This window comes from Branchiostoma floridae, chromosome 2 (assembly GCF_000003815.2).
Source record: "Branchiostoma floridae strain S238N-H82 chromosome 2, Bfl_VNyyK, whole genome shotgun sequence".
NCBI classification, from domain to species: domain Eukaryota; kingdom Metazoa; phylum Chordata; class Leptocardii; order Amphioxiformes; family Branchiostomatidae; genus Branchiostoma; species Branchiostoma floridae.
Window position 1 is genome coordinate 15604585 of NC_049980.1, and position 12562 is coordinate 15617146.

Below are 12562 nucleotides of genomic sequence, written 5' to 3' on the forward strand. Positions count from 1 at the left end.
AACTATTAACATTAAACCACTGCAAAATTTGAACATGTACAGTATTTGCTACGCAGCGGTAGTTTGCAAGTCACCCTGCATGCTTCCATGGGTACAATGCACCCTCACCTCAAGGATGTGTGTCAGATTGGAATATATATGTGGGAGAAACATTGCGCTTGAACATGAATCTTGACCTCTGTCATACATGATACATTGCCACAGTTTGCTCCATCAGTGTGTGAAACCAAGTTGCCTCCTTGCTTGATTCCTTGACAATGACTGAAACCACAGCCCTGATGTTGATTGTCCTCCCTGTCTACTAGCCAAGTACACACTAGAATATTTCAGACTGACAGAATTCATGGCTTACTTGGTGCAGTAGGTTGTGCAGAGAATCTAATGAAGTTCTGAGAAGGTATTACAGAAGCTGGGCCCATTCCTTCTCCTGTAACAAGTTGCCACAAGGCATACATGGGGAAAATAAAACATGAGGGACAGACACGCAGTAGAACTGCTCATTTCTCGCCTTTATTGCAGAAGCTTTTGTCACATATACATGTCAATAAAATGGTTATCTTTCACCTTAAAAAGAGGACGAAAGGTTATCGTTAGATGGGTATGGAATACTGAAATGGTTACATAAGAATGGTCAGGTGTGTTTTCCTGATTTCCTTGCTTAAACTTTCATAACATTAATTTTAAATTAAAGTCTCAATTAATTTGTAACATAAACAGACATAACGCTTGAACTTGTTATGTCAGTAGTGAAAGGAAGCAATAATCTGAAAATAAGAAGCCACTGGTTCGTTATTTATTTGCATAATTAGAGTCACAAGCAAAACAGAGCTGGTCAAGTCAAGTCTGGCATTTGTATATGCCATTTTCTTCAAACAAGGTGCTAACTGGTTACTAACAACAGAAATCAACAGGTAAATACATAGTCATTTCTCAGACTTAAAGATGACAAGAAATAGAATATCCTTTGTTACTTGTCTTTGACAAAAGTTTGCTAATTTAGCATACCTTTTCCAACACAATACAATTCAAATCAAATTCTATTTTTCAGATTCACCATCGCTGACGAACAATGGAGCTCCTTCGAACACAAAACGACTTGAGGATCCAATCAATTTGCAAATTAAGATCACACCGATGGCATAGCAAAGTATCCCCCAGCTTAGCCTGGATGACTAAGTAGGTGATATCTACATCACTAACAGAGCGTGCAGTCTGAAGATAAGTTGCAAGGCCTATGTAGAACTTCTGATGTGGCACCAGGAAGTATCAGGCTCAATGTGATGGGGAATAAATTTCCTCATGTCCATGCACTTTTGCCCCAATATTCTGCTGCGCCCCAACTCGGTGGCTTTGCTATCTATCCCTCATGCTTTTCAGACTACATTTGGCATAATCACACATTTGTTCTTTACTTCTGGGGTGCCACCGCTATTTTTGCTTCATGCATGGTCTGCATCACAAAGGGGGTGGGGGGTTGAACAGTTTAGAAAGTCTGCAAAAACTAATCTATAGGCTCCATGTTATAAAAAAACCACTGCATTCTGCCCTTGCTAAAACTCCTGTTGTGGCCATACAGTATAACTTTTCAGACGGCACTTTACAGATGATTTTCTTTCCTTTCATATGTTTTCCTTGTTTGGTCTTTTTCTGGGCCCGTGTCATTCTTTTTTGTATCATTTTTCTTTCAGCAGGGTCTCTATATGGCCTGAGCAATGACTGAAATTTTGAGAGGCTGTTTTTTTTTTTACACAAAGTCCAATGCACCTTTGACTAACTTCCTAACTTAATGATTAGTGCAGAATATTTTTCTATGAAGTCCTTGATGTAATTGAAGCAGGAATGAAGCAGACTAGACAGATGTTAAGGAAATCCAGATAACAGGAGAGGGTCTAACATTTCATTTTATGAAGTCTTGGTCTAAGAATCTAAACTGGACACCTTACAGAGACCAGGCATGGAAGTGGAAACAAGTCTCAGTCTGTGCTGGTCCATTCTGGGATGTCTACACTAGAATGATACGCCAAACACTTCACATAATTCAAACATGTTAGTGCACGGGAAGACCTGATTCCTCCCACACTACATGCACAGCACCCACACATGTTCAAGTATCACCCTTCATCTACACAAACTTAGAAAAAAACTCTTCTCTATAAATAGTGATTGCCTGCTGTGAAAGTGGATTTAAGAAGTGTATGAGGAAAGCATCCTTCCGCACCCCCCACAGGGCTAGTGATTACAGCAATGTCATGGCTATTTTACATCACTCCATTTTCCACTTAAAACTGGTTAGGACAGAGATGTGCAGGTACCTCAGGTACAACTCTGCTAAACACAGCCAATATCAGAGATTTCACATTATAAAAGGCCAAATCAACAGGCCAAAAATGTGCCTTGAAACCAACACCAAGAGGAAAACACCACCATGCTAAAGTGAGCCTTACATTTTCATAGTAAAGCAAGTTGAACAGGACCTCCTTGATGCAAGGAATTACAATTCTGGAATAGTATAGCTTTCTGTGGGAATGTTGCTTTTGAATTTTTGCCTATTAAAGAAGTGAAATTCAGTTCCTGTAAGCATGAGCAAAGAATGTCAACCGTTAGCCATTGGTGGCCTGCTGGACAAATTGAAAGTCATGTGCAAGGTCTTGATGGGGAAGAAGGCCCTCGTATTTGGACAGTTTCCAAATCATATCAAACAGACTACCAGGCTTTCCCATGTGGCAATTTGGTTGATGGCAAGTGAAATATGGTTCCGAGGGGAACACAGTATTAATCTCAGAGCAGTTACAGGAATGTTTTTACTGTTGCCACTGCAGAAGAATTAGTTTTACAGCTAACGATATGTTCACCCATGTGAGGCCTGGCACATTTTACGGCAGAGTCTGGCTGCACACAATCATAAAATGTGCGGAAATGAGACATCAAATCACTCATTTGCAACATAAGCTTCTCCACAAATGCCAAACAATTTTCTGGCAAAATCTTTATGGCACTGGCTCAGCACTCTTTTTGACTGGTTCCATTTGGAGTGTTTCTGTGAGGATGAAAGTCCTCTTTGATAGGGGAAACTTTGCTACAGACCATAAAATTCTGCCATACTTCAAGGTTTTAGGATACAGAGATGGCTGATATGCTAAAGTTTACAGTCAAAAGAATATATCAACAAAATAAAAATGGGCCAAGATTTCAAAAGGAACATGTAATACATGCAGGCACATGTAGTATAAAGCAATGGTTCATCTACATGCATAAATTTGCAGGGTGACACACTGAATTGGTACACAATGCTGTCGAGAGGTGCAGGACATCCAAACAGCACTGTTCCCCATGTTTTCTGTGGTTAAGCAACTGCATCATGGTAAACTATGCTCCCCAGCAACTGTGTTGAGAGTAAGAAGTAGAGGACAGCAACATCCAATTCCTTTTTTGCAGGAGTCTGGAGGACACTTATGCATACAGAAAAACATTTTAGGCTGAGTTGGTGGAGTGGGCATAGCCTGAAGTGGGGTACTGCATGGCATGCACATTCCGCAGGGAAACACCCTGCTGAAATGCAGTCCAAACATGGCCTTGGAAAGGTGTAACAACTTTATGAAAAGTTGTCCACCAGGGGAATTCCAGCCACGTTATTGCCCCAGGTTCAAGCAGAGATTGCTGCTTCAGCTGAATTAAGAAAGTTGCCTGGTGGAACAGATCCTGCTCCCTTCTGAACTTATGTTATGCAAAACCTGCCATGATTGGAAACTGTACAAAGGAACCATCTGGGGGCTTAAGATCTACTTTTTCCGTATGCCTTAGATCAACATATTCAAGTATGAAGAAACCTGCTTGTGGGCAAGGGTTTCTCATCTGCACTTAACAGACCACTTTCGTGCATCCAGTTTTCTGATTACTGCAATCATCCATGTGGAATTGCTACCTGTGCAAGGTCATGTACACTTAAAAAAAAGGAAAGAAAAAAATCCTCTCAACGCAACAGTTTGAGGAGGGAGAATACTGCTCAGGGGTACATTGACAGAGACATAGCCCTGTTGGTCTAGTGTATTTACATATTAAATATACCTAGTTATTACAGATAACAATAATATTAATACATTGTACTTGGATATCAATTAATTGCAGCAGCAAAAGCAAATAGTACTTTTTTGGGACTGTGCCACACACTGTCACCTCAAGGTTTCACAACTTCCTGCCACCTGGCTGACCTTAGAATAAAAAAAGGAACCTGTGGTGCTCCTTTAAGTTTGTTGTTGGCTTTGTGAGTTTTGGCACTTTCCTCACAGTTTGCAAGACATCCTTTCTTTCATTTGGATATGGAGACAGAAGTGCCTTCATTCAAAATTACTGCCCTACCAAAATGTCTCGCAATAGGCTTAGCTACAGTAGCACATCATTAACATCTTTTCCTTTATTCATTGCCTTGTCTCAGCTACCTAGTTGTGGAGAATGTATTAGCCACATTACAGGTGATGTCAGATGATACCAATCATCAGTAGTCAGTAGGAAGGCCAGGCACTGATTGTAAACCACTGAACTGCAAGTGTTTTTGGATGGGGCAGCAAAGTTTGAACACATGACTGACTCCACTTTGACAGGAAGATTGTGCAACCTCCCAGTTTTTATGCCTTCAGTACAGGCTCTGCATTTAACATCTTCACCTGAGAGACTTTCCCGGCAGGCCGACTCCTTGAGGCCACAGTGTGCGACACAGGGGTAAGTCCAAGTCCTCGCAGGCATCACACTCCACTGAACATCTCTACTTCCACTTCCCAAGTGACAGGACCTGGCACTGCATCCCTCATAAATATTCCTCACTTATTCACCCAGGGAGACGCAGGGACTCACTTCATGCAGCAGTCACTGAATGAATTGATTCATAAGCTTATGGACGGTAGCATTGATGTCAACTTTTCTGACACTTGCAGTTAGCCTTGCAGACAAGAGTCATGCCACAACAAATGAGGGACTTCACTAGGAAAATCCACAGATGCATGACTATGCCCGTATTTTTATCGAACTGGTCATGTTCTATCTTTGTCAATGTTAATGTTCATTCAAAGTGATGCACCAATATGATCTTTTCATGAGGATTTGTGGGAAGTAATGAGACCAGTGGAGTGTAATGCCATAATTATTCAGTCCTTATTTCCACATCCAAGTCCATGAACAGGAGATATGTTGTGCAGTCTGGCTATGTACAGGGAAAGTTGGCCCTGTCATATTCTAGTATACAATTCTTGATGTGTGCCAGTTTGGCATGGAGATCCTTCCACCTTCTCTTCTGGTCCTGGTACTTCTGGTCCTGTAGGTAACAAGACAGCAAACATAAGTGAAAATGATCCCAAACCAATTAAGCTTAAATGAACTCAATTAACAAATGAAGTAATCTTCCATTGGTTGTGAGAGGCAAGACAGATGATATATATACAGTATTTACACATTCATTGTACCAGGGCAGGGAAATTCCCCGAGCACTTTTCAATAAGCACAATGTACTGTCCTAAGGTCAGAAACCCTTTCCAATAATGTGCATATCGGGTGAGTGACACAACCAGGATTTAAACTCTTGGTCCAGACGCAGGACCAATGGACATTGTAGGCTACCACACCAGTACTGAGCATACAATTGTGTGAATCATGATGGTTTGACGTAAATGCTTTACATCAAGTTTTACAATAGCAGTACTTTGCCTACTCATCTAAAATTTTATGTTACTTTGTTAAGTTGAAAATGTAAGCAGGAAGCAAATTTCACAATGTAATAAATATGACAAAGATTCAGTTAGGCATTATCTGCCCTTAAAAGCTATCGAATCACTACGTCAAGGCAAATCCCACCTGTACTCCATTACCCAATAATGTCAAGAAACGGTCATTATGTTGCTATTATGGTTTGCCATTTCCTGCCATTTCCTAAAGCTGCAACAGCCTGCTCTACCAGCACTATCCGTCTGACTAAGCCATTCCCAACAGGCCTCCTTATCCATGGACATGTATTTCCCAGCACAGTCGCAATTTCTCGCAGTGGGTATCCATTATACACCAGTATTACCAAACAGAGCTATTGTTTTAGAGATAAGATAGTAAACAATAACCATAAGTAGGGGTAGTTCTCTACCTGGGGTAGAATGAATCTAACAAATCTAGCTAGTCAAGAACAGATTGTAGAAGGAGGTAGATTAGAGTCTCCACTGTGTAATGCTACAGAAGTGAAACATCATGCAAGGATTACATTCTTCAGAGATATGGCAATACAAGGGCTGCAAACCTTTATGGCATACTGGATATGACACAGCACAGGGTTAGAGTCTACAAATCGGATGCTCTTGTAAAAAGAGGTTTGGAGATGTTATTGGATTTCCTATGACTGCCAGTGTGTGTGTGATTACTGTACTGCTACATCGTGGCCTGGTAATTTACTGGCTCGCCCTCCAAATCTATTGATGAAGAGTGCAGTCTGGGCTCCCTGGTTAAATGCTGTGCTTTGATAATGCCCCTTTTTCTGATTTCGAACTGTTTTCTGATTGCTACAAAGTTCTGATGGTTGCCATTAAGAGAAAATGTAGTGATCAGAAAACGTTAGGTATTTTGCAGTTAGAACATGTCGTGGAGACTTCAAAGCTGAGGGTAAGTGTAGATGGCCTATTCAGCATTCACCTCTTTGGTCCAAGTGCAACTCCAAGTGCAAGTTGTGCCCCACTGGGGGAGACTGTCTGTCTTAGCAGCTACCAAGGTCTCAGGTGATTCAACTGTTAACAGTATCTAACTAACCAGGAAATGGGGTGCCATCATGAAAGGCCTTTGTTCAGAATTGGAAAGCTGACAGGATGGGTACCCACAAAAGAAAGCTTTTCATTCAGTATTCTCAGTGCAAGAGGAAAACCATTCACTTTCAAAAAAAGCATAATTGCTGTCTCCCCAACTCAACAAGTCCATGTATGAAATCAATAAGTTTTTAAGCCTCCTTTTATCACTGAAAAAGTTCAACCAAGCAAAGTATGTAGCCCTACAGATGGAAGATGTGAGAGAGAGATATGCCCAAAGAAACACTCTTCTTCGCCTTAGCAATACTTTTTTCAGAAATGAGTGACTTTATACAGGCCAGATGGAACTGCAAGCAAGACTCCTCTCTACATTCATTATATCACACCTCGATTTCAGTACTTACAAAACTCCAGGATAACTTCTTTGTCAGGGAATACATTCAACTTCAGGTGTGACTCGAAGCTGCAAACAGCCCTGCTCCTTCTCAAGCATTCAATCCAAGCATGCTCATTACATCTTCATACGCTTCTTGTTGTTGATAGATTACCCAAGAAATGGAACTGTCACCCTAAAGGCTATTCATATTGCACGTGTCATAAACCTTCATGTAGCCCCAGGCTACAGTTCGTTAGCGAGCTTGTAGTTCGTTGTCATCATGATCACACACAAAGTTGCTGGGCAGGCTGCAATGTGAATGACTAATATACACCTGACATGGACATCTAACATGTTGCTGTAGGTAAAGACACATTGTGAGAATATACAAAATGTAGGCTTGAGTAAACTATTCACTGAAACACAAAGTGTGAATGTTTCATTTTTCACATAATGTAACCATTTAAAGGCCCATGCCAATCTACTCAGCCCATCTAACATGTGATTCTCTCAAAGCGGAGGTTAGGCTCTGACTTATTTTGGATGTCATTTTTAGGCATTTTGTCGGCATTTCTATTTTGTCAGTTTTATGCTTATTGGTATATCAGCACCAAGAAAAACTGACAAATTGCCTAAAGCGACAACCAAAACAAGCCAGAGCCTAATCCCTGCTTGGAGATTATAATTCATGTGCCAATTCACATGATACTAAGTACTTTGAGAGTTCTGATGTCTGTTGTGATGGATCAGAATACTGAGATCCCTGCATGTGTATTCATGACGTTAGAACATACAATTTTTATCACAAGTTTGCGTGCCTGAGAGAACCTTTCACTGTTTTATGCGCAACACATCAGACTTGCTGAATTGAGAGTCCATGTAGATATGTGTGGAGGACACTGACTCCAGGACATTGACTCTACATCCTTGGTTTATGTTATATTCAGACCAACCCCTACAACAATCCATAGACTAAATCTTGACTATAAAATAATAAATCCTCTCTGTGATCCTTTGATGTACCTAAGTACTGTATCTGACAATCGTGTACAAATCATGTCCTACATGTAAGTGATGTACATTGTATAAACTACAAGGAAATGTAAAAAAGAAATCTTAACCATAAAATAACAAATCCCCTCTGTGATACTTTATGTATCTAAGCACTGCATCTGACAATCATGTACAAATCATGTTCTGTATTGACGTATGTGGTGCATTAACTCCAAGGAAATGTAAAGACCAAATCTTGAGCATAAAATAACATACCCTCTATGTGATATTTTAATTTATGTCATACCTGTGACGCGAAAACGTTCGATACAGGTGTTCCGGACCGGGCCGTACGCTTCCGTATCGCACAAGTTTGAAAGGCGTATCACACAGGCTTTCTTTGAGTAAATCGAACCATTTCGAGCGGGCCGATTATGACTCGGTTGGCAATTCGAATACCTGATTCGGACGTTGGAACATTGCTGTTGCAACACTTTTTTGTTCGACTTCTGGCGCATTTCGCATCAAAACATGGGTTTTCTCAGGTGGGTATGACATAAATAAAATACAATACGGTGTATTCAGCATCACCCTGGTCTCGGCCCTCCTGCGGGTCGGATCACCCTCCTGCCTTCGGGCAATCCGACCCGGGGTCGGGCTAATACCTTGGGTGATACGGAATACACCGTGTTGTATTCTATATGTACATGTACCCTAGTACTGTACCAGACAGTTGCGTGCAATTCTTATCCTGTATTTATATGTGATACATTGGTTATAAAAAAGTTAAAAACCAACCCTTCACAAGGACACAGTATACCCAAGTTCAATACACTAGAGTACAATGAACAGTACAATATACAGTAGCCTACTGCTGAATTGCCCAAGTCAGCTAAGTCACAGCTGTCGGCAAGGTGGTTATACATTAACTGACTGAAATGAGGGTTTAAAAGTTCACATCCTGACACTTTCCTTGTAGTGAAGGCTATGCTCACAAGTCATGCATTCCCTGAGGGAGCTGGCTGGTAATAACTATTCCTCCTTATTACAACATTGATCCAGCTGCTCTAAAGGGACAGCAGGACAGAAAAGAGATTGCACATTGCCATAGGAGGGTACGTCATCTCTTCACCCACAGTCAATTTCCTCCTTGCTTGCTGCTTCTAAATCCCTAAACAGCTGTTTCTCCTATCGTGAACAACACTTCCAAGCACATTCAAGTCGTAAGGAAGGATACATAACATGTCAAGGCGGAGATTACGATCTGGCAGATTCCCCATTCTACTGGTAGAGATCCTGATGGAGACACTGTGGACCGAGACTCTGATCAGTATGCTGGGAATGTGTTACAGGGTGGTCTGCCATTTATGAATTTTAAATTACAAGTGATGGCATTAATACATTTTGTTTAAAAGTGTTTTCTTTTAAGAGAATATCTTCAAATTTACTTGCTCCGATCGGGATCTACTAGTATATACCAGCAGAATGGACAATGGTGACGATATTGGAGTTAGAAAAAACTCAGAACACAGGAACCTACCAGAGAATTGAAGGCACTGCACACATACATGTACCTACATGTACAAAATGTACAATGAAGCAATGGAAATGAATGATACTTTCAACCCCCATTTTCAGTTCAGACTAAAAATATTGTTCATTTGTCCAACACCAATAAAGCCATACAGGTTCATATGCACCTTAAGCATGTACATGTACATACTGCTCTGGACTTAAATTTGCAGGTTATGTATGACAAGAAGGACTTCACCTTCTCTGTTTTCTCTACAAGTTTCTGTGCTTATAATGTCACGTCAGTCTCAGTTTGTTGGTGGATAACTCTCTTCCCCTGCGTGTACCCTACAGTCACATAGCTGCCATACAGAATGTCAGACATGATTAGTGAAGCCAATTAGCATTCAGTCTTGACTACCATGTCAAAATGTTTCCCTTTCTGACTTAACAGTACAATAATTTGCAGGTGATCTTGCTCCCCATAATGACACCCCCAAGTGGTATAAATGTCAGAGCGCCATTGTATAAAATCAGGGGGAAAACCATGACCACTTTGTAAGACATTATGTGAGTGCAAGACTTTGAGTCTCCCACTTTCCTGTTCCTATGGCATGGCAAAAGGGACTTTATCCACATATACTGGGCACCGTCACTCATTTTTGAAAGTTGCTCATGAAGTCAGTCCACGATTCTGTTCTTCCATTCTGTTATAAATTGGTTGTCCTGGTCAAATTTGGCATGCCCACAAAATGGCAGTAGAAATTTCTGAATCAGTTAAGGCAAGTCATGCAGGAACAGAATTTGGTACATTTTTTTCTATGTATAGCTCATTTTTGTTTTCAACAAATCAGTAGTGGTTACAAGGAAATATAAAGCTATCAACTCCAGCAAGTACATGTGTCTCATTGAACACAAAAACATTCCTTCAAGTACAACATATGATGAATGGATCACATCTCTTCAAAGTCACCATGACAGATACAGTTGGGAGCCAACAAGGACCTTCTTCACAACCTGTCCAAGACTTTAATTCCAGCTTCTGGTTCCAGTTCCACAAGATTCTTATTAAGGTTAAGACTCATTTCCTGTGTATGTATGGATGCAAGATATCAGATCTGGACCAGGGACATGCAATCACAATGGAAACACTGACAGATCCCCTATGAATAGTATGATCCGACTCCAATGTGGCATTGTGGGCTGCTGAATCTAATTCTACAGCAGCTCTCCCCTGTACCATTATAACCTGGGGTCACAGGGTCACTGTCCTGAGCAGTCCACAAGAGCAGATAGGATGATGTCAGCTTCTCTCATCTTGGATGTAATTTTGCTGATCTGATCAGTTTCCTCACCCTGTGCCTTGTGCACATGGAGATATAATGTTTGAGCTCATCACGTTTTGAACATTACATCCAGACCTTATTCAACAAGAAATTGAAGATCACATATTCATTATTGTGAATTTCTCACCACCAGTAATTCTGTCAGTATGCATTTTCCTGCCAGCCTGCTGAACCAACTTTGAACCCTGGCAAGCACACCTTGCTATCCTGCCAGTCTCCTGTTAACCCATCTTCTACTTCGCATTCAGTCACATGAGGTAAACTCGAGTCAAACAAGAGTTCGTAGACCTCAGGCCTGCATGATATGTATTGGGTTTCTGTAGACCTATTGTGTATTTTTGCCTTTTTGTCTATGGTACGTGGTTGGAAAAATAAGCTTTTTACCGTGTTGGTTGTGCACCATGCAAAAGTCTGACTCTGAAATTCCATTTTCTGAATTTGTAAGTTTGGACATGGATGAACATTACTTATTTTGGATTTCTTAAGTATGTAACCAACCACAGTACTTTGAAGTTGTTGAGACGCTACCTTTTTTTGTCTCAGATGGCCCATGCACATGTAGTTACTCTGTCACATGATATACTAATATCTTCCTATTTCAATGTACTGACCTAATGCAGCTGCTAAGTCTCCTTGGTTTGTGTTCTTCCAATGATATTCATTAAAGATTTATTTCTGGGGTGTTATTCACTTGACATCGGAATGTTACTTGCATAATTTGACCAATGATACTTTTATCTGTAGTTCCATAGACATTAGACAATATGAATAGTGGTAGCCCCCATGCAGCAGCAACAGTTAGTCCCCAGGGTGGTATGATATTTTCATTCAATCCATCCAACCCAAACCTAAATCTCCTGTAGTATCTAAGCCAAATTTAACAGCACAATTTACTATGAAAAATGTCCTTGTCAATCCCATTTATAGATGGCAAGCTGCTGGCAATGGAAGCTTTGAAAAGTTCAGAAGCTGTTGTAGTCAGAGCAAACACCCAGCAAACATCCCCGCAAACCAATGAGCAGTTGCTTAGAAGGGGAATTTCATCATATATTTGCCGCGACAAAATGCAACAAACGATACTGAATTCAAAACAGAACAAAGCTAAGCCTCCACCACTTAACCCTGCCTGTACCATAGATTAAGCAGGCCCAAAAACCAAGCGAATATGACTAGCCCAAAACAACAAATTACCTGTATACAGTATGGAAATGGCATTACCAAAGAAACAAAAAGAAACACAAGACAAATCATACACATACCTTTCTCTTATGCCCACACTCTATACAGTTCTCCTCCACATTAGAAAATTGCATCTTCTTCTGTTTAAGTTCAAGTTCAACCATGATTGCCAACAGGGTAAAGGAACTTGTACCGGAACTTAAAACTCAGTACTATACAGCTCTAGAAACACCACAAAGAGTAATAAGCAAACTCCAATTATACCTGACCAACAGATATATAATCTTGTACACTCCCGTCATCTGGCAAACTGTCAGTGCCACTAAGTAACCTGATACATTGAAGGTGGCCCAGGCCAGATGATGGTCTACACCCAACCATAATCTGTT

General features: G+C 40.7%; 1 protein-coding gene across 3 annotated transcripts in view; it reads right to left on the reverse strand.

The window, feature by feature from the left end:
• Nucleotides 1–490: 490 nt before the first annotated feature.
• LOC118409831 (RNA polymerase II elongation factor ELL2-like) overlaps nucleotides 491–12562 on the reverse strand; it is a 40256-nt gene continuing 28184 nt past the window's right edge. For all 3 annotated transcript variants that reach the window (XM_035811182.1, XM_035811183.1, XM_035811181.1), the window contains exon 14: nucleotides 491–5305. In XM_035811182.1, coding sequence (XP_035667075.1) covers nucleotides 5195–5305 — 111 coding nt within the window. In that variant the 3' untranslated portion in view covers nucleotides 491–5194. The remainder of the gene's footprint in view (nucleotides 5306–12562) is intronic.